Source organism: Ostrinia furnacalis, unplaced genomic scaffold (assembly GCF_004193835.3).
Source record: "Ostrinia furnacalis isolate ACB-3 unplaced genomic scaffold, ASM419383v2 OfSCF1306, whole genome shotgun sequence".
NCBI lineage: Eukaryota > Metazoa > Arthropoda > Insecta > Lepidoptera > Crambidae > Ostrinia > Ostrinia furnacalis.
In genome coordinates, this window is record NW_021131545.1 from 35,481 (window position 1) to 59,341 (window position 23,861).

The window sequence follows — 23,861 nt, forward strand, 5'->3', positions numbered from 1 at the left end:
GAGATAAGCTTGTCTTTGTTATTGAAGAAATGTTATTATTGTATTGAGGATTATTGAAATGATAAAAGGTAGGTATATATAATTTTGTTAAATGCTCCCTTAAAGCTTTATACTGTGTTGTATAATTTGTGATTTTATATTGGTTGATGTTTTTAATTTTTATATTTTTTGTAATTTCCAATACGATAATGTTATTGTTTATGGAATAAATGACTATGACTATGGCTATGGCTATGGCTATGGCTATGGCTATGGCTATGGCTATGGCTATGGCTATGGCTATGGCTATGGCTATGGCTATGGCTATGGCTATGGCTATGGCTATGGCTATGGCTATGGCTATGACTATGACTATGACTATGACTGTACACTACAAGTTACCATTAATATCTGAACATTCAATACTTCATTAATATCTGAGCAGATGCTAGTCAATAACTTCTGTAAGTACACACAACTAACCAATAATTATTATTATCTGAACACTCATAACGTCAAGTGTATCTCCCAACAGCGCCTAGGCAGCGTGTCCAGCGAGACCCTGCCCTACTTCCTCGGCCTGCCCCTAGTGGGTGGCTCGGCGGCCGCTCCTCGCAACTACTCGCGCGGAGACGTGGCGGTGGCCGAGGCGGCGGTGGCGCTGCTGGCCGCCTTCGCCAAGACCGCTGACCCCACGCCGACGGCGGACGAGCGACATCACGACTCCTGGCCTAGATACGAGCTGAACACTCAGCAGTATCTTAGCATAAGTGAGTATTGGTCATGGTATTTAAAGCTTGGATGTTTTTTTAGCCAAATGTTATTATTAGGTGTGAGAGTAATTGTGTTGTGAAGACTTAAATTTTTTAACATAATGATAAACGACCACGCTGTGCTTGAGGGATAAGAGCTCAATCATCTGCATCACAGTACTGCATCGGGATAATAAGGGAGAAGCCACACGTAAACATTTTGCCGTATCACTGTACACATGGCATGGTATGCGGCGCCGCAACGGCACCGTCTCGCTCAATCGAAGTGCGGAATGTACCTGTGGTGTATGATATGCCGCCGGAACGCACCGTCTGGCATATCATTGATTTGCATATGCAGAACTCAGTAGCGGCACCGCTCCAGCGCCGCGCCGCGACCGCAACGCACCATGTGGCTTCTCCCTAAAGTAGACCAATGCTGAGATGAAGCAGCACAAGAAAGCAAAAATATCTGTAAAATCCAATCCCATCAAAAACAATACTTGTCAAAAAAACCAAGTCTCGCAACTCAGTTGTTCTACGGTAAAAAGTTGTGAGATCCATGTAATACCAAGTCCAGGCCAGGAAATCTTTAACGTTTTACATAAATATATTGACTTGGCCATCGCATGAAAACACGTGTAAATTAAATTATTTAGTGCGATGGCCAAGTCAATATATTTATGTAAAACGTTAAAGATTTCCTGGCCTGGACTTGGTATTACATGGATCTCACAACTTTTTACCGTAGAACAACTGAGTTGCGAGACTTGGTTTTTTTGACAAGTATTGTTTTTGATGGGATCTCATTTCTTTTTGTATTTTGTAGACAGCAGTTATGTATCTAGAAAACTGGACCGAAATTGAAAAATTTTACTCGACTTGGCGGTTGCACTACCGTGCCCCCAAATATTTTAGTTTTTCCTTGATTCATACACCAAACACTACTTATATTCCAAATTTGAAGCTTCTAGGTCTGCTAGAAGTGCCTTAGAATTTTGATGATCGGTGAGTCAGTCAGTGAGTCAGTGAGTCAGTGAGTGACAAAATTAAGTAAATTTGACCCGTTATAATTCTTAAACTACTGGTTCAAATTGAATGAAATTTTAAATATACCGTGTCTTTACAATGCCTGCATAGCTAATGAAAATTCAGCCTTCTAGTTTTATCCACAACGAAGTTACAGGCGGTCGAAAATGGCCTGAATTGCTTCGAGAAAAGGATGGTACGGCCGTGCCGCTTTTTTGCTCGACTTGGTGGGGGCACTACCGTGCCCCCAGATTTTCAAAACTGGGAAATATCTACCAAAATCCCAATTTTTTAAACCGAACTTCCCCAACACAGGTACAAAGCTGCGCGTGAAGAGCCACTACCGCGGGCACAAGATGGCGCTGTGGCTGCACCTGATCCCGCAGCTGCACCGGCCCGGCGCCGCGCCGCGCCACCACCAGTTCCGCTCCGTGCACCCCGACATGTTCGCAGGTCAGAATTGTCTTTTAGCTATAGCCTTAGCTTGTATTACCTTGTCTCGGTGAATAAATGATCTTTATCTTTATCTTTAGCCCCTTTATAATTTTAAACTTTCGCGTTCCAACTAAAATAGAAAGACACAGGCTCTTAACGCGACATTTATGACTTAGTTACACAAGCTTGACGTTTCGGCTGCTATGCTGCAGTCGTGGTCATAAGCAAACTGGCGGCTCGCGGCGTCGTCGTGTCTTTCAATTTTAGCCCCATTGCCATCATCAGGTCACTTATTATAGCTGGTACGAAGTAGCTAAAGTAGCACGTAACACGTTGCCTTTCCTCTGGTAGTTAACATCTTGAATAACTCGTCCCCACCATCTATCATCTCGCAGGACGGTCACCGGACTATAGTCTTCGCGATACAGGAACATGACCCTCTCCAATTGACTAGAGGCAAATGAAGGATTTGGACTACGCTCAATAATTCAAAGCCCAATTCCGCAAAACTGTTTACAAACACAGTTTATTCAGGATCTATAATACCTGTCAAATATCAGAAAATACCTGTTTGTATTATTATTATAAAGAGCTGTGGTTTTCTGAATAAAGAAAAATAAAAATAAAATCAAAGAAAGAAACTCTTTTTACCCCTACAACTTCTTTCAGAAGAATTAAGATTACGTTGAAATGTAATATCTATCTCCCTAAATGGTAATAAAACTTTTAATTTAATCTTCTTTTGAGCTATAACAACCCACTCTGAAGAAATAACTTCTCTCTCAATGCACCATGAAATTATATTTATTACAAAAGTCTCAACTACCTGATACAATAAACTGCGAAAGCCAGTGCAGTATCAGACAGGTAATAAACATCGGAACTTGAAGCAGTTATTGTTCCATAATTTTTCTACAACTAAGAAACATCAAACATTATTTCCCGAAGCTAACTTTTATTCGAAAACACCCACAAGCCTGTAATAAATTAACCCTAACTTAAAACAACATAAACTTAAGCGCAGGATTTTTTGTTCTCACAAGAAACTTTCCGACTGAGCGGAGTTTCGTGAACCCCTTTATTTTTGTTGCTGTTTGCTCCTGGCTGAATCACGTATCTTTTCGTAATTATTAAAATTCGATACAACAGGAGGGAAATGATGAGAAACCGCTTCGGAAAAACAAAGATTTTTCCGACGTTTTTATTTTTCCCAATGGAATAAAGAGCTTTGTTTTTGCGGCGTTCGTTTGTAATTTGATAAGTCGGAATCAGAATTATTGTTGTATGTTTCTTGGCATTTGAGACGTGTAAGACTTTTTCTGCTTTTTGAAGACATTGTCTTTGAGGGGCTCTGAAATCAAGCAAAGTGTAATGCTGACACAATTGTGGATTTATTGATACTTACAAGATATTCTCTTTTGTTTACTGCGTAATTTTATTTGATGGTCTTACGCTTTATCACAACAGAATTGTACGACACAGCTTTACAAGTTTAAAGGCAGGCGTGTAACCGCCTATTGGCGTAAACTGGCTTAAGGTCTAATTTATAAAAAGTTACGAAATGATCATGCCAACTTGTACTATTGGTACATATTATCGCAGGAGATTGATCGGATAGACGTTCAGTAGCAATCTAGCTAAATCGTGATTACTTTTCTAAAAAAAAACCTGGATTGCGAATTTTAAAATTTCGATTGCGATTCCTGATTCCCTTTTCAAAAAGTGTTTAACATTCATCGGCTCAGACCTCCTTAACACGTTTATGTAAACGAAATCTGAGAACTGTAGAGAGCTGGAATCGAGACGCTTAACGTCTACGCTCGAGTTTGAATTGAGCACGCTTGTTATCCGAGCCCATTAGGGCACCCCCTCTTCCCCTCGCATTCGTATACGGAACACTCTCATTAACCGCTTCCACTCCCCCTTCCTCCCCTAATAAATGTTCTGAAACACTATCTGAGGCGAAGGTCGGAGAGAAACGCCAGTCCATACGAATAAATCGTGCTCTTTGTATGCCGTTGTTGGTGGCATTAACCTGAATAACTCCATTTAGTTGTGACGCCTTGTTTTTAGTTTCAATATTTGATGCTGTCGCCAAACATAGGGTGTATTGTATCCAAGACTACAATTTGGAGATAAATACCTAATATGTATAGGTATGGTGCCAGTTAACTGAAGAAAAAAGAAGTAGGTAGGTTCAGATGCATATAAAAAATCATGATGTATCGTGAAGGACAAAATGGCCAGCTGAGTGGGATAATTCGGTTTCAACCCTCGAGTAAAAATGTTCAGACGGTAATGCTAAGTTTGCCTAACTTTTTTTTGCGGAAGAATTAACTTACTGTATTGTGATGGCTGTTCCTGCCGAGCTATCTCCGGGGTGAAACTTCGGGCCCATTGAATCACTTGAAATTATTACAATGCATACCAATTTAAATAAACTTTTGTCACGTGCCGAGGTTAATGGCTAGGAAGTAGGTATCCGCTTGCCAGTTTTAACGATGTGCTGAAAGCGTGAGCCGCATGCATTGGAGCAACTTTTTCACTGGGACGGGAAAGCAAATAAAAATAAATTGATGTGAATCGCGCAAACGCTCTAAAAAGTTTTGTGACGTGCTTACAGAAATTCGTACACGAATGGGAAAAAGGCCTAGTTTTCAGTCACTGGAAAAATAAGACTAAATAACGAGAAAAATTCTTGCTTCATTGTATCCTCAAAAGCTTGATTTTTCGTGTCCGCCCAAAGCAGCTGATTAAAAAACTGTTCCCTTGTTGGGTTATTATTACAACGGGTCGTCCTTTAGTCCGGTTAGCAAATTAATGAACGTGCCTTCAGAGACACGTAAACCCGGCTGATTAATGTATTGTTCCGCGGTTTAAAACGCTGAAGAAGGCGGCCATTACGAAACAGAATGAAGAGGATATGACAAATGTAATTGGCGAGACCCGTCCCGGTGTTACCGTCGGAAGGCGGCGTCGTTTGGCGGCCACATCAAAGATAATGAACAGCGCTTTGTGAGAGATCACAATTTTGGCTCAAACATCTCAAATTTGTCACTGTTTCAGTGACGGTTATTCACTGATGTATTATGAGGTTATTTTATCCATCATAAATGTTATAATTGCGACATTAATTTTACATTTTTGCTTGTTACATACCACGCAATTAAATCTTGTGAAATGCTAAAAAGATAGTCTGAGGCAGAGAGAAACCTAGTAAAATATTATGAAAAATATGAGTACAGTGACATATTCCTGTGTGTTACGTTGAATAGGATTTTGTCAAAGGTTTTGTAAACTATTCAACGAAAGACCGTAAGCTTCATAATCCTAAAATGATTTCTCGGAAACTGCTTGCTATAAAAACATTGTAGGATTACAAATCTTTTAAAGCTGTTTTATGTTTGTTTTTCCGACTAAACTGAATAGAACACTATTTTAGCGAAAGGTTTACAGTAACGAATCAAGAATTGCCCACTAGCGATTTCTGTACCTACCCATAAACATTAAGTGGTGACGCCTCTACTTAACACATACAAGATCGACAAACGCATTTGTATAGCTATTCATTAACAGGCTGTTGATCTGTCTACAGTCTACACTCTACACCAACCAAGTTGTCCCGATTACACGCAAACACGAAACACATTAGCAACAGCACTAACCGACCCATTTCCTTCGATTAATTCGATTGTTTGGTGTAAATTTTCAATTCGGGACGTATCCTGAAACTCTTCGATATGCAGGTGCGCGATTGTGTCCTGACAAAAGGGTCCCGGGTTTCGATTCCGGAGGGGGCATTGTGCGCGCGGCATTATCAGCGCCACAATACGCGCGCTACAAAGCTCTACTATTACAGGGCCAATTTCTGAGGCGTATTCCTGACACCTCGCTGTTATTGCCGGATGGTATACTACCAGATATCATAAACATCAGAGATCATTCAGTGAACTGCTCCTGAATCGAATTTACCTACTACTACTATTTCTATTTATTTATATTAACCGGCAGACAGTGGTGACTGAGTTTGTTGCGGCGCTTCTTCTCAGCACTTGCCAAATGTTGGTCTCGAAGCGCTGGTAGGGTAAAAAGATTATGAGACATGTAGAGGCTCCTTAAGAGCATATGACGATTTGTAAGAACTATTTATTAGTCTAAACAAATAAAGAAATTTTGACTTTGAAAACAAATTATGTTCAAGCACTCAGATTCTATATCTTGAGCCATGGTAAATCTTCTTGCTGAAGCTGAAACATAATGCGAGCATACCTACTGCAGATATTACATCCTAAAGATGCATCTGGACTATAAACAAGTTTTATAAGTTACACATGGACGAGTAACCAATAAGATGGTTTGTAACGTAATTTGGACCCCATTTGGACACACCCTAACATCAGAAAGAAAATGGGGTGATCGCGCCGAGATTACTACAATCAGAGATAGAATCTGCGCTCTCTGGCATTGTACTCTGGTACCAAACCGGCATAAAACATAATTAGGAACTTTTGTTTCTTACAACGGACATCGAGGCGTTCCCGCGATTACCGGCGGCTCCCTCAATCGGCTCCATTCTACCGCGGCCATTGTGCGCCGCTCCGCATACCTCATTATGGCGGAATCCAACCCGCGAACAATTAATAACGGCCCTAACCTACTACTGCGTTCCTTCAGGCCCATTATTGAAAATCATTAATCACTTTTTGCTATTTAGGTGCATCGTTTATAAGTTTTAACCTAATTTATCGATATAAAAAGTACGTACCTATTTACTTTTATGTATTAATATTATTATGTGGCACACTTCTACTTCAGGCTAATATGAAAAAAATGTTTGCTTACTGCTTACACAAAAAAGTGATCACCGAACGCTTTGATTAAGAGGAACAAATCGTTGTGTAAATTAAACAAACAATTTGCAGTGAGCTAAACTTATTTTGGTTATAGTTAATAGTAAGTTCGCTAGTCACTTTTTTGTGTAAGTAACCAAAAAAAATTATCAGACTGGATTTAAAAGTAATTTGGAAAATCATCTTTTACGAAGGGTTTAAACATCTGTCAAAACTGTCTGCTATCTGCAACACTGGCCAATAAGTTAGTTATAAACCAAATACTGCTACTACAAACCAGCCCTAACGCAATTATCAACTTCCCACTCGTCACAATCATTAAGAACCGCACCAAATGGGCTTCCCTGCAAACATGGCGGCGGCCGATAACAATCGTCCTCGGAGTTCTCAACTACGCTTCTTTCGGCACACATTGTTTCTGGAGTTTGAAGAGTTTCCGAGTTTGCCACAATGCCCAGGGTACACCGCACCGACCTTTGTGCCGAAGTTTGAGATAACGCCTTGCAAAATAAAACAGAAATATGCAGAAGGTCTGGTGATTCCACGTAATGAAAAGCAAATGATCATCTCAGCACCATAAAACTAGGTAGATATATTATCATAAAAAATGAACAGGAATCACAGAATAAGTAATAGTACCAAGGTACAGGAATATAAATATATTACAAGTTTTGTATCATTTCTGCACTAAGTAAGGTTTTTCATCTGGTTTTGCAGAATCTGCTTCATTCAGAGCTTGTCAATTTTCAAAAGTGTTCTGTCTGAGGTTGCCATTTTAGTCACTGGCAGGCTTCAATCAAACTGTATGTTGTGTAACACGGCAGTTGATGCAGTGCTCTGGAGCGCACGTCACATCACATAACTGTTTGTAGTGGTCACATACGTCAAAGTGAAGTCATCAATGCACCTGGGCTTTTGGATTTTAGTACACATTAGTAAGATATTATGTCCATGGTGTTTGGCGATGTGTAAAGTCACTAGGTATACCTCCACTGTGAACCCTTTCACTCTCTAAATCACAGTTCATTAACGACTTCGGAACTTTCAGGAATAAAATAAGCAAGCTATCCCTAAATCATTCCCCTATTCAGTTATCTTAACGGCTCCGCGGGTTTATGGCGCAGATCTCAAGATATCGGCAAGTTGGAGAATAAAATTTGCATTTTGGGTCATATCGAACGATTCTATACGCATTTACAGGGGAGGCGAAAATATGATCGCGGAAACAATGGCTTCGTCCCGAACATTTATACAAACAATTTAGATCTCTGTATCTGATTCCGCTACGTGAACGTATCCTGTATATTTTGTGGGTGCAAAAGCATACCTAGAGATAAAGTCTAACAAGTTTTAAATGAAATGAAATGAAATTGGGATGTAGGTACCTTCTTACAGATCCTTTTTAAGTCCAAAATAATAAAACTATGTTTTTTGGAATCAGTTGAGGAACAAGATTCAACCGTAATTAAAATTATAATGTATTAATTGAATCGACAATAATCGACCTATAATCAGTTTAGTATTTCCACGAATGCGTTCGCTAGGCACACCAAACATAGCTAAACAAATATTGTCAGTTTAATTACCGGACATAAACCAATTACGCGTTCACGGCGCCGTCCTAATAACGTAGTTAATTAAATTGATCGAACCTTATTGTTGCGTGTTTGATCTAATCAATTTGATATAATAAATGCCTCGAATTGTCACCTCCGATATGATTATCTTATAATCAATGATTTATTAAATTATGTTTGTACTAATGTCGATGTATCAATAAGTCATTTCGTAATAGGTATTGGTAATCTCTGTATGTTCGTTACGCTAAATTAGCCCATATTTTTCGCACAGACTACTAATAAAATAGTCCAACGCCACCCGGCTGTATGTATTCTGGCGACTAGATTACACTTTTATAAAGGCCCACGACTTCGGATATAAACGCTCGTGCTGATCCCATAAATTCTTCTCCAAATATTTATTATTGGCAATCAATCAACAAACAAAGCATTGTCCCAACGAAGGCTGGTCAGTCCAAAACCAGTAAACGAAGGCTGGTCAGTCCAGAACTTGCCTTGCCTATTTAAAGACCTAACCTTATTTCACATTGACAAAGTGATACTTATATTATGTAGTACTATGGATTTTGCCTTATTTTGCTTAACCTATCTGTCCTTTCCCAGGCGACATATTCCCGGAGCTGTACACGACTGCAGCGTCCCTGGACGAGGACGAGGATGGCTCGGAGCCTGAGGAGGAGGCGTCGGAGGCCGAGGAGTGCGAGCCCTCGCCCTCCCCGCGCCCCGCGCTGTCCGCGCTGCCCTCCCCGCAGCCCTCGCCCAAGGAGGACTCGCTCACCAACCTGGACTCGCAGTATTACAGGTACTGTGTCAGAACGTGAACAGGAGTAGTGCGTATTACAGGTACCGTGTCAGAATGAGGCGGAGGAGAGCAAGCTCTCTCGCTCTCCACACTGCCTTCTTAGCAGCCCTCTCCCAAGAAGGACTCGCTCACCAACCTGGACTCGCAGTATTACAAGTACCGTAGCAAAATGTGACCCGGAGTAGTGCGTATTACAGGTACCGTGTCAGAATGAGGCGGAGGAGAGCAAGCTCTCTCGCTCTCCACACTGCCTTCTTAGCAGCCCTCTCCCAAGAAGGACTCGCTCACCAACCTGGACTCGCAGTATTACAAGTACCGTAGCAAAATGTGACCCGGAGTAGTGCGTATTACAGGTACCGTGTCAGAATGAGGCGGAGGAGAGCAAGCTCTTTCGCTCTCCACACTGCCTTCTTAGCAGCCCTCTCCCAAGGAGGACTCGCTCACCAACCTGGACTCGCAGTATTACAAGTACCGTAGCAAAATGTGACCCGGAGTAGTGCGTATTACAGGTACCGTGTCACAATGTGAGTTGGAGGCGGAGTGCAAGCCCTCGCGCTCTCTACGCTGCCCTCGCCGCAGCCCTCGCCCAAGGAGGACTCGCTTACCAACTGGACTCGCAGTATTACAGGTTAGTTAGTTACCGTGTGTTACGTGTTACCAGTGATGACTTATGGCTCGGAAACGTGGCCTCTCACTATAGGCCTTATACAGAAGCTCAAAGTTACACAGCGTGCTATGGAGAGGTCTATGCTCGGTGTTTCTTTACGAGATCGAATCAGAAATGAGGAGATCCGTAAACGAACTAAAGTCGCTGACATAGCCCGACGGATTTGCAAGCTGAAGTAGCAATGGGCAGGGTACATAGTACGCAGAACTGACGACCGATGGGGCAGCAAGGTTCTGGAATGGAGACCGCGTACCGGAAAACCGCAGCGTGGGACGTCCACCCACAAGGTGGACCGATGACATCATAAAAGTAGCAGGGAAGCGCTGGACGCAGGCCGCTACCAATCGATCAACATGAAAAGCATTGGGGGAGGCCTATGTTTAGCAGTGGACGTCCTATGGCTGAAATGATGATGATGATGATGATGAAGGGCCGGAAGACATAGTATGGGCGGGCCCCAGGCCTGGATGCGGGCGGCGCAGGACCGGGCGTTTTGGAAATCCTTAGGGGAAACCTTTGACCAGACGTCCAGTCCAGTAATTTTCGCCCCCGCGCTCTCCGCGCTGCCCTCCCTGCAGCCTTCGCCCCAGGAGGACTCGCTCACCAAGCTGGACTCGCAGTACTACAGGTACCCTACCAGAACGTGAACAGGAGGAGTGCGAATTACAGATACCGTGTCAGAATGAGGCGGAGGAGTGGGAGCCCTCGCGCTCTTCACGCTGCCCTCGCCCAAGAAGGCCTCGCTCACCAACCTGGACTCGCAGTATTACAGGTACCGTACCAGAATGTGGCACATAGCTCGCAGAACTGATGGCCGCTGGGGCAAAAAAGTATTCGAATGGTGACCACGGGCCGGAAGACATAGTACCTATGGACAATGGACATTCAACATTTTGATAATACACAGATGCCACCGCAAAGTTATTTTGGTTGTGCTTGCCGTTACTTGTTTTGATACTGCCCAATGCCCAAGTCATATCAAAGTACATTATTAGGTTGGTTTATTTCACTGTCTATTTCACGCTTTCATGTCAGTCCATTGGCGTCCGTTTTCCTTGAAAAAAATCTCATATGTGAATAAATATGTTTGTGTAATGTAACTTTCACGATCGTTTCCGGCCCAAGCAAGCTTATTTCCAGGTAGCATTAAGGAAATACCCACCACATCTTAATTAGAGGCTTTTGCGCCCTCAACGAGGGTAAGTTCTTATATTGCGGGAAACCCAGCTTATAAAGGCGCCAAATGGATTCCAAGCGTACACCGCAAGTTTATAGAAAATACGCATTGCATCTCGTTAGCGGTAATACCTGACGGTAACGGTACGGTAAATAGTGTAACGTCGACGTTAAACGGTTATAACGTTGGCGTAGTTTACAAACAATTGAGCTAGAAAGAACAAGCTCATAATGCCTTTAAGCACTAAAATTATGAGAAGGTTAACTTCATAATTTTACTTGTTCTTATTTTCAAGCTAAACGACTATGTAATTTACCCTGCACACAAAGTACAAAGTTGTTCATTTTTGAAAATATTTGTATCGAGTTTTTGGAAATTAAGGATTGTATAGTCCAACTGGCTGTATCAATTGACGCAGCGATGCGACGTAGAGCTCCACTAAAAAGTATAAACTACAGCATGTAGTTCGGTAAATGAATGTGACCGATGCAGTTACCAATATGACTCCCAAATGTATGCCAATCGCATTGCAATACTATGTCACTAACGCGCGCGGTGTAATTAAAAACATTGTACAGTCACCCGCCAGCACAGACTATACATGCATGCATCATATAGCAAAATAGCATTTAACTATCACAGTTTTTAGTTTGATGTATCGTCGTCCCTAAGCCGTATATAAATGAGGCGATTTTTCAGTAAATATCAAATCAATCTTTTGTACGAGTATTATGTCATCGTGTTTTGTCTGAAAATGGCAACTAAGACCTAATTATGAGGGTTCACACGTCTCGTTTTAAATGGGCTCGTCTAGCTTTCAATGAAATACTCTGGCCCATTGACGCCAAGAATAACTAACTGCGTTTTTCTAACCTAAATCAAGATGCTAGATGCAAATAGCTTCAAATCCGCTAACAAATTACCAAGAAGATTTAACAATATTTGCTCTCATTCTATCGTATAGAGTCTATCTTTTTTGCCATATAAACGATTTAATTGTGAAGCCTCATGTAAAGTCCCGCTCTACGTTGAAGCGAGTCCCCGCGGTGTGCACTGAAACATTTTCGGTCGACATGTTTGTTTTTATTAGCCCGCCCGCTGACCAAATGATTGTTATTGGCAATCGTTTATTTAAGCTAGAATGAAGCGGTTTTGACAATAAATAAAACAGATACGTGCAAGTTCCACACATAATAGATATTTAGCTTTTGGAATTAAGTAGGTATGTTTCAAATCTATTGATTTAGGAAACTTTTCTTATTTTCCTTATATTTATCACTGAGCACTAATACAATGCCTTTTATGTGACAAATCACCAACCATCGCTCACCCACGTACAAGTATAGCGTACAATCAGATAAGTAGCGTTCAGATGTGACTTTTTCCGCTTCCCTAAATCGACTGGCGGGGGTGATCCGATTATCGCGCGCGACTGGTCGGCCGACTAGTCGCAGTCGGGCTGGTGTTGTCACTGGACCTTTGATTAACATAATAAACAGTCGGCCAGACGGTAACCATTTTTCTACCTAGCGGAAGATGTTTTCCTCTACAGTTGACTGTACATTTTTATTGCAAACCCACACCTATAGCAACATTTGCAACTACGTACTTGAGAGATGCTAAAATTTAAAACAGATTCGCTGTCTTTGGTAAAATGAACGTGAATGTAAACGCTTTTGCAATCATGGTGGTTCGTTGATACAGTTTTTTACAGAAAAATAATGCACCCAGTTGCGTGGGGTAATATTTCTATTTTGTGTAGGAATAACAATATGATTTATACGCAGCTATACTAGTAATATGTCACGTGTCATTCATTCACTTCAATTCTGCAAAGTGGCCCATCTGTCGTGACAGCTCAACAACAGCCGAATTCTTACACTACGCAAGTTAGTGACATATTTCAGTTTAACCTGCGACAAACCCGCGGATGTAATCCCACTAATGTGTTTACTACCTGCGTCGCTTTGTCTCGGAGTAATGCTGCCATTTCTCAGCGTTTTTTGGGAGTGTTCCTGGATGATAATAATAAGAGATGGCGCCAATTTTCCTACCGAATTAGCTGGACGCGATAAAACGAGTTATTTAGTGCTTGCGTTATGTTTGGGGATGTGCGCGGAATCCAGTCGGGGGCTTTGTTTGTTGATATGGCGCTTTTATACGACGATGTGTTTGGGAACACTATCGCGAAGTTATCAAGGATAGGGTGGCGCAATATTGTCTAACTAAAGTTTTAGTGCGGTATTGTCTACCAGAGAACACTGTCTTAGCTCTTACTAATCTCAAATTCAAATTACAACTCTTGGAAACGAAGATTTATCTATGCAAAAATTTAAATTTTTCCTGAACTTATTTTACCGATCCCCAAGATTTTCTTGTATATCTTATATTATCTTAATGGAGCAACACCGTCATTATTTAGGGGTACATTACAGCGTTCGCTCTGTTGTTTTGTTCCCGCTAATGGTGCACTTCCCGAATGTAGAAGCGTTTAAGAGAATTTCACCTTCCCGAAAGTTCTGTAAGCGATGCCGGAACTGGATCTAGCTCCCTTTCAAGTCCGCCAACTAAGTATTCTGGGCAATTCCTTTCTTGATCTACACACAATTCTACGGTTCACTTTGGAAGTTTAAATTGAAGTAAGATTTATTTTATCAAGTTCCGAAAGTTTAGCTAAAATTAAATCCAAGAGTCTTCAAGAGTTTAAAAATTAAGAGACATTTGACAAAAACCCGTATGACTTTTAGTTACAAACTTATGAAATGATTAGGCTACCTAAGTAAATTCCGACATACGTTACTTCGACATTACGTTACTCCGACACTACGTTTGTCGGAGTTCAGTTTTCGAGCCCTATGATTACTACTGGAAAAAGGCCTATGCCACTTGACTAGTTTCATACTTTTTCAGATCAGCTTGGTTCTATTTCTGCCTTGTTACAGTTACACCGTGGCGCTGGGAGTGACGGTGGGCGCGGGGTGCTTCCTCCTGGCTCTGAACGTGCTCGTGTTCGCCGGGATCTACCTCCAGAGGGGGCGGCGGAGGACTACTCATCGAAGGCCGAGGAGGGAAGGTAAGGTTGACCAAACAGATACTGCATAATATGAGCCCATGTAATTTGCGAGTGAACTTTAATAAAGTGTAAATGTACTAAAAGCCATTAACTTAGATTGTAGATTTAAGCCCAAAATCGAAGTGATTGGAAACCAGTTATAGGTTGAAGATTTGTTAAAGGAACAGGTTAGGTCGCACATTGAAAGTTGAGGCTAACACGTACTCGCACTTTGGGTACAGAACAAAAATAACACTTTACCTAGCTCCTGTTAAATGTGTATAAGCGAGATAGAAAATAAAAAATAACTTTTCAGTCCAACGTCCGGGCACAAGACGTCAGCAGCGCGGACAGCGTATACAGATACAAATCTTAGCCTATGTTGTTGGACCTTCAACTCTCGTTGCGCGATCTATAGCGCACATATTTTGTCAAAACAAAAGACGGTTAGACTTTTTAGAGGCACAGTCGCAGTTTTTAAATAGTCATTCGACTGTTAAACACTTTTGAAAAAGGAATTCGACATTCCAAAATAGCATCGTTCTTTTGTTTCGTAGGTAGCTGCAGCAGCAGGACCGGCACCGGGTCGCTGACCAGCGACCCGACCGCCGCGCTGTCGCCGCGGAAGAGCACCCTCAAGGTAACAATATCTTTCAAACGCACAGACAAGCCACGTCAAGGTAACCACTGTGGGTTCTTGTGCTGTTGTAATAGGGGCGAGTTTGCAAAAAAATTGGGTAGCCTGATGTGCTATCGTGTGTACAACTTGGCTTTCATTAGCAGCTTTCAGCCATTCATTACTCGACGTGCTGGGGACACAACTTTATAATTTAACTTCAACTTCTGCAACAACTATTTAACTTTATTTTGAATTTAAAGAGACAAAGTAAATTATCTTGCTATTATAATGTTTCTAAAGTTGTTTTGTATGCCAGTAAGCGGGATTCGGAATACTTTAGGTTAAAGTTCCACTTTATATCTTTGAACATAACAAATTAACGTCATTAAATAATAATACAATGCAAATGTATTCAGCTGAATCAGCAGTCGGTAGTCGGCGAGCTCGATGATATTAATATTAAATCCGATTCACTCATGATTCTGCGGGATATTTGATTATTACAGATACAGGTGCGCCGGCTGTTAAGTGGATGTAAATAATAAACTTATTTTAACGGCCAATTTATTCTGCGAACGGCTTATTTTATTATTATCTTTGATTACAGTTATTGTTGTGGCAAAATGGGCTTATTTATTGTGTTTTAAACAAATAATTTATTGATGTGCCTGGAGAATTAAATTATGAATATTATGTCTCCATTATTTTTAACAAACTTCATCAAAAATAAATCTCAAGAGAGCAGTAAAATTCCAATAAGATAAAGACAAAACATGTTTGTTTGTTTGTCAAAAATATCCAGTACCTAACATATAATCGGTTTCCACAGCGCAGCAGCGAGTCGGAATTAAAAGAGAGGCCGAGCAACGCACCACCTCCCGCAAAAAAGCGCGTCCAAATCCAAGAGATATCTGTCTAGATGACTTCTGAAGCTAGTTTTTAGAAAACACAAATATGGGGAGCCTTCTGGATATGGGATATTCATCGATGAAACAGATAATGTCCCGGTCCGACCCTTCGGGAAGTAGGCCAGTCGGCATCCGAGCAAGAATTTCAATAATTCATATGTAACTCGAAGTGACCCCTAAAACTAAACCACCCTAAGCGCTTTGATTCTGACATCAATCGTCTTCGAGTGTGATCCAGCTGGAATCTAACAGTGATTTGAAACTTTTAGAGTGAGAACTCAAACTTTCGTGTGAAAAACTGAAAGAGTGAAAAGTTTCCGTGTGGAAATTCATTCGACATTACCAATGTTTGAAAAACCTTTTTGATACTGAATTGAAAATTATGTCAAGTGCTCTAAACTCCTAAGTTTTGGATGCCATAAAATAACTTAATCCCAATCCGTTAAGTCGGACACAGCTGGCTTTGAATTTCTTCATTGGTGATGTCATGTGAATGAGAAAATTGTACTTAATTTTAACCGATATGCTATACCTATGTCTGTATAGGGAACAAGGGTTCGTATGTATCTACCTCCTGACCAATTAAAGGGCTTAATGTCTCATGTTGTTCTAGTTGTGTTTGTTAGTTTATCTGTTTTATATAATTATCTCTGTTTATATTTCAAGTTCGATCCACGCAGCTGCGACCATTCATGTCCGTATTATTTAATGATGGGCTCTATCAGGGGTCTACTTTGGGTCTCGTTTGTATAACAACGATTTCAATATTATATTTTCATTCCCATGCCAATGGAACAAACTTCAGGTAATTCCCCTATTCACAATATCAGCTATTGGCGAAACTTAGATTATGGGTATTAGAAACTTTGGGCAAAGTTTGATAAATGTTCCGTTGTCGGTTCGGTATTATCATGCTAAGCTTCCGTGGTTTTGAGGTGAGCGTTCCGTTAACTATAGCTTTTAGAAACTACGCCGTAATTCCTGAATTTTCTGAAACATCTCCAAAATCAATTAACGGTTAGAATGTTTTCAACTGCGAGGCCAAAACTTACTTGTTAGAAAAAATATACTTCTGTTTATATGGTATACATAGACTTAGTAAAATGTTAGCGAGTCCCTATTGTGTTTATGAAATCTTTATCTAATTTGTAAAATATCGTTATTTTAGTCCCTATGTAATATCAAATTCTATGTTATACAGATTCTCGATTTAATGTATGATATCGTATGACTTTGTATATACAGTTGGGTCTAGTTCTATTATTGTACATATTAGGTCGTCGTCAAATATCTGTCTAAACCGAGAGTTATCTCGTAAAAACGAGGTTTTTAATAAAAACCATTTTTTCCTGGTATGAAGAGGTTTTATTTCACATTGGGTCCCGTTTTATTTGTCTCATAAATTATGTTTATTATCTGCGTTTTGTGTGAATTTTAATAAATCCTTTCAAGTGAGATCAATAATTTAATGGCTTCTGCCATGATGCCATATAAAGATTAAAAAGAATTTAACTACAGAATTAAATTAGATGTCACTTTACAAGTTTAGTTACCTCCTCTTATTGGACAATCTAGGGAGTACAGACGTGCAGCAAATACGAAACGTGCTGCGAATATCTTCGCTCAAGTTGCAACTCGGCGTGCATGTACCGACCGTAGCACTCGCGCTGCAACGGATAACGCACATGCTGCACAAATATTTGAATCCAGTGGCCAAATAGAAAGCTTTTCAAACGGCTACGTGACTTAGACTTATTCCAGGAGCATAGCGTTAAAGACAAAAACACCAAAGATGAAAGAAATCATTAAAATGACTGAAGACAGCACAAATTAAACAACCTTGACTTTAACTTTCCCATAATTCCTAAAAATAATATGAATCCTTACAATATTTGAGGGTCGTGCAACAGACACCCGAAGCCTCCCCGTGCCTACCACTCAATTTTCAAATTTCCCCGAAACTTTTTAACGCGTGGAACTGAATTAACTATACCGCGGAGTTCGCAACGAAATTATGCTCATCTTTATTGTTCCATATTTCCCAAACATTCTCGGGGCGTCGCTTGTTCCAGTTATCTTTAATTCTTCAACTTCTTTCTTCGAAGTTTCGCGAGATAAAGTATCCTGGATTTTGATAAATAAGTACGCGAGCTTGATAAATTCCTCGTGAAGGGCAGATGGTGTGAAAGTTGATAAGGTTGTGCTTTGACCTAGTTTTTATGGATCTACGTGTTATAGTAACTTTGTTCAAGTGCAACTAATTCTGACTTAGAATTTATGTGACAGGGCTTTAATGCCAATGGAAAAAAAGAAGATCTAAAACTGTCATAACTTGAATAATTTGGAAAAATACCGAGTGTACCTACTTTGGTAATTAAGATGCGATTTGTAATATACTTCAGTGTCCTAATGATTGAGTAAAACACAGTGATAATATTATGTTTTCTAATTCCCATTATGTAATATCACAATAATCATTTAAAACATAAAAATCTGCGAGAACGGCGTGAAGAGGGTGGCACAGGGTTAATAAAACAAAAGGAATCATAATAGAAGTAAAAACAGGCGGACAGCCGATCCGCCAGCGGGCCAGAACAAAGGCGTTGAATATTCCGCGTTTAAAGTGAGCGCCGGTAATTTGCGAACGGACTATGAATAGTAGGGCGGGGCGAGACCATCAATCAGCCGCAGGGATGCGCGCGCTATCGATCTCTTATCGATGCAAATTAATTATTCAAATCTTTGCATAAATCTTGGGAAATGAATTCATGAGTTAACTATCAGAGATAATCATAAACGTTTTGCATCCTGCTCTTGATGGCATTCTTACAAAAACCATCATAACAAAGTATACTTTCCAATACAAAACGGTGTATTAACTCTTGATATTTTGTCCGTTTGTGGGTTAAAAAAATAATGATTGTGTCCGATTGGACGCTACTATGTACGTAAAATAAAGTAGAAAATAATGTTTAAATTGTTTTTGCAACAATAAGAGATAAGTAGTTAAAGTGCACATCGACTATCGATAAATTATCAAACAGTACCTACATCACTATAGCACCATTGACATCTAGCAGTGTCACGGGACTCGCGAGCGGCTGCTCCCAACGGCTTTCCCCATGAAAATGAGATATTGGTCGCCTCATCCGCGACGCGGCGCCTCGAGCTTGAAGAGGTAAGCGGTAATGTGATTTCACTTCCAATTTGCTTGAGGAAATTGATTATGTGGTTAAATAATAATCATAATTTCATAAAGAAGCTATTTTTTGTTTGTTTTTATTGCTACTCAGTAGAATGATAAATTTTTAGGTTCGAATTCATTTATGGTCAGTTTATGTCCATTTCGAAACACATTGTGCGAAGAATACAGGCAAATAATACCTACTCCACATTTTATGACGATGCTGCATGTTACAAGGCTTAATAAAATTGCTGGTATCTTTCCTTTTGTGGCTAAAAGCTCATGATTCAACAATACAGTGCATTGAGATGACTTGCACGTTAGCAAGTTCTGCTTGAATCATCTGAACCAATAAGAGCCGAGCATAAAACTTTAAAATCGAAACGCCAGGTGCTACCAGAATAAAATACAAAGCTTCTGCACCATTGTCAATAGGGTTTTGTTGAACCAAATATCTATAACGTATCGACGTGCGGCCAGCAGTGCTGCCGCTATTTACATACCCTTAACCTACATCTCCGCGACAAATGACCGCTTTGAAGCCCCGGCTCTGGCGGGGACTTCGCCCGGGTCATTTCCATGAGAAAGGCGCTGTGGGATTCCGGGATATTGTCGAGACGCAGTAACTTGGGAAACTTAGTTTAAAAAACTCATAATTTAATGGCATGAAGTATTAATATTACTAATGCCAAACATGTGAAACATTGTTTAGAACATATCGTAATGTATTTAATGTTTTTGGAACAGCCTTTATTGTAGGTACGCTGTACGCTGTGGAAGAGGCAATTTGCCTGATGAAAAAGAGTTCATTTTGCTTGTCACATCAAAAACTTGACAAGTTTTCAGAATTTTTTGCACAAAAATAACTCGTAAAAGCGTCACCTGAAAAATTTCCAATAAACCACAATGCCTGTTCTGATGAACCCATCAATCACGGCGTACAAAGTCGCGCATTTGCCAGCGAAATCACGGCAAATTCTTGACTACAGCGGCGAATGCTGACACAAACCGAGCAAACATTGTAGAAATACACAATCAAACGTCTGAAGGAGGGGAGTCCCCCACATGGAGGGGGTAACGGAATGCCCTTACTATAACTTTTTATTTTACAGACTCCCAGCTCTAAAACGTTTGGAGAGTTCATGTTTTTATTAGGAATATGCCGATTTCCCAGTTGCGTCATGAATGTTTCAATGCCTAATAATGTCCTTGTGTAGTAGCCGGTTGTCTTCAGATTTAAGTATACAATTTTATTTTAAGACCGAGGTTCTTTTACAGACTACAAAAAGAGGAGGTTTTCAATTCGACTATTCTTTTTTCCTATGTTTAAAACACAAATTAAATAGTAGTAATTTGACAATTGTTCCAGGCTAGTGTCAGGTATTCCAACCATCCAAATCTATTGTATCTATCGCCAGGTTATGTAAAGCAGATATTAGGGTAATCCCGGTATTAATGTGCGCCAGCTTACCGTAATCTACGTCTGCATAACTTAGCTGGATTCCTAGATCGGTGCCAATCTTCCTGATAAACGTTATTGCCGACCTGGCAGATATTTTGAGATATCGTAACCTCGTAGGCTTATAAAATGGTTCAAACAGGGATTTGATGTAACGTTTAGAATACTAAGTGGACTAAATTTTCTGTAATTATAGCTTACTAGCGGCCGCCCGCGACTTTGTACGCGTGGATCCCGTTTTACCCCTTTAGGGGTGGAGTTTCGTAAATCCTTTCTTAGCGGATGCCTACGTCATAACATCTACCTGCATGCCAAATTTCAGCCCGATTCGTTCAGTGGTTTGGACTTTGCGTTGATAGATCACTATGTCAGTCAGTCACCTTTGAGTTACATAATATTTAGACTTGGAAGAGGCCTTTGTCCAGCAGTGGACGTCTAAGTTACGTTATGATAGATAGTAAATTATATTTTACATTGAATAAAATTAAATTCCTTTTATATTTAAAATAATCTAATATCACTTTGATTCAAGCTTTCTTACAATAATTAAAGTGTTTGCCGACACTTTCTATGTCCCGTAATGAATGGAAACAGAACCCATATCATCTTCACTGAAACTCAACTGTCTTTCACTCACCCTGTAAATATGGCGTCATAATTTAGAGAAACAGAGCTGATATATCAAATTGGAGTTACGCAGTAGCCCCCTGAGCCTCGTTCCGACGCCCCTCCTAGTGATGTGCTCGTACCTGGACGACTCCTTTGGGTATTCAAGTATTTAAACACTCACTTTTTATGAAAAGAATCGCAAAAAGCACTCTATCATTTTATTCTAATAAATATTAAAATATTTATTTTGGCAATCTTGTTATCATAATGTATCTACATCAAAAATTTACGGTAATGAAAATGGATTGTTTTAGTTGTGTCTAGACAATATTATTAAATCCATTTCACAATATCCAAGGTTGGTTTCAACCTGTTCATTTCTTTAGATTATGAGTGTTGAAAGATAAGTCATTGTTCGGTTCTTTAGTAGGTAGGTAAAGTAATACGTTTTCATTTCTGACAATGGTTTCAATTAAGTACTTTACGTGAATTTGTATATAAGAACACTGCAAGTACACGGACACATAGTAAGTATAATAATCGAGTCACCAGTCGTTACATCACTACTGTGACTGTCACTCGAACTTTTCACTCGCTTTATTTGCTTTTAATTCATATTAAATTTGCGCCCGAGGCAGGGGCGCCTAATCCTGCCTGTCATTATAAAAGCGGCAGATCGAGTGGACAGAAGTGGGGGGTGGGGAAGGGGGGAGGGGCTCGGTAATCACCTGCGAAGACACTCGGTTTTTCAATTGCCTTTTTAATTTGTCATAAGTTGACACGAATTGATTTGGAAATCAGAAACGATTGGATATCGAATGCTAGAAATATTAATGTCCTTTCTTACATAATATTTTGAAGAGACTCATACTTAAAACACTCGGGGTGTTACTATGCAAGCTTCTATCGAACTTTAGTAGCCATCAGATATTTAAATTAAATAAAATGGAAAATAATATATTACACCAACGTAGGTAGAGAAGTGCCACAGAGTTGCACTCTTTCGATTTTCAATCGAAATATAACTACGAGCTTCAAAGGGCTTTTGAAGTCGAAATTGATAAACCTACCACGCGTTCCAATACAATACAATTTTTGCAAATTTAAGTGCGTTCGTTATGCCCGCGGCATCTAAACTAAAATAGACATTGTCTTAAGGTTTGTACTCCCCAAATTGCTATTAGCACAAACTACTCGTATTCTATTAGCTCTAACAGTGTATGTTAGATTACATTATTAGCCAGTTCCGTTTTTCTTTTGCACACATTAGCTCATTTCGCGCTGTCTATTTTTCAAGCAACAAGGCAAGCTTGTTTGCTATATCTCGAGACTTTGATGTTGTCACAGAGAACACGTTCTCAGAATTACAATATCTACGTTGAACAAGTTCAACACGCTCCAGCGGAGGCTGCGCCGCGGTTAGGGAGGCGGAAAATTGAACAGTCTCGTTGCATTGCTACTCTACAAATGTCTGAAGATGCAAGACTGTTCGTTCGTTCGTTTCAGCCGAATAACGTCCACAGCTGGACAAAGGTCCCCCCCCAAGAATTTCCACAATGACCGATCCTGCGTCGTCAGCATCCAGGCACCTCCCGCGGCCCTCACCAGATCGTCAGTCCACCTAATGGAAGGCCTACGTGTACGTCTTCCAGCGTGAATTACTGTGGACATCAGCTCTGCGAGCTATGTGCCCCGCCCACTGCCACTTTATTTTAGCAATTCTGCGAGCTATGTCGGTCATTTTGGAACCTCCTGCAGATCTCCTCAAGGTTGTGAGAAGAAATATTGCCAGTGAGATTCCCGAGGGAGGATCAAGTCCAGTGTGAGTCCGTTCTGGGAGCTATTGATGATGACTGGGACTCATGGAACTCGCTGGTGGTTTGCAGGTCAGGTTTCTAGCAGTAGCCTTGTTTTTAGTTCCTAGTTTTATAATTTATCTTAATGTAGCTTTTGCAAAGCTGTTTATTCCAATTTTTGTATAAATAAAATTGTTGCTTAGAAAAAAGTAATTACCTACCTAGTAAATAATTCAAAGTAATTAGTTACACAAGGAAAAAAGCCGTACCTAATTGAAAATTTACTCGCTAAAACAAAATCACTATCAATCAACAAAGCTGCCTCTCATAATGTTGATAATTTTTATCTTTTAGATTAGGTTTTTCAGGTAATCTCTAAATTTTTCACCTCGGGTTTCCACGAGGCATGCTCCTATTCCCAGGGCCTTTTAAATTTCGTTCCTAATTAATAACGGTGTACAACAGAGTTATTTGTCTTGTTCATGCGGAATACCTAACATTAATTATGAATATTTTTACTTTGAGCTTCGGTGAAACGAAAACTGAATAACAATTTTGAGAAAGATTCTTAGCGACTCTTTTATTTCTATTTCTTGAGACACTCTTGTTATTCTATTCACGACTTTTATTTCATTTTTTTCTAGCAAGTAAAGCTGTGTTGTGAATTCGAGTCCCGGTGGGGCCAAAAGTGACCCATTTGTATGTCATAATTACATTGTGTTGCATTTCATTAATTCATAATACGTATTCTAGTCGCTATATTTCTGAATCTATGAAATAAATAATAAATACATTTTATTTAGAACATATTTTATATCCAACACGGTGTAGTATTATTTACAGCACGTGTGAAATCGCCGCGCGCCGCGTTTTAAGACTGGCATCCTGTAACCTTCAGGGAGGAGTTGTAAACTTGTCTAGCAATAGCAATGCTGCGTCTACACTATCCCGTGAGGGAAAGAC

The 23,861-nt window shown here is 40.2% G+C and overlaps 1 protein-coding gene across 1 annotated transcript in view; it reads left to right on the plus strand.

Annotated features, from left to right (window-relative positions):
• Nucleotides 1–17,193, plus strand: part of LOC114352296 (neuroligin-1) — a 31,177-nt gene extending 13,984 nt beyond the window's left edge. Inside the window, exons 9-14 of the mRNA XM_028303837.1 lie at nucleotides 515–749; nucleotides 2,076–2,213; nucleotides 9,229–9,427; nucleotides 14,214–14,344; nucleotides 14,881–14,963; nucleotides 15,772–17,193. Coding sequence (XP_028159638.1) covers nucleotides 515–749; nucleotides 2,076–2,213; nucleotides 9,229–9,427; nucleotides 14,214–14,344; nucleotides 14,881–14,963; nucleotides 15,772–15,861 — 876 coding nt within the window. The 3' untranslated portion in view covers nucleotides 15,862–17,193. The remainder of the gene's footprint in view (nucleotides 1–514; nucleotides 750–2,075; nucleotides 2,214–9,228; nucleotides 9,428–14,213; nucleotides 14,345–14,880; nucleotides 14,964–15,771) is intronic.
• The last annotated feature ends 6,668 nt before the right edge of the window (nucleotides 17,194–23,861 follow it).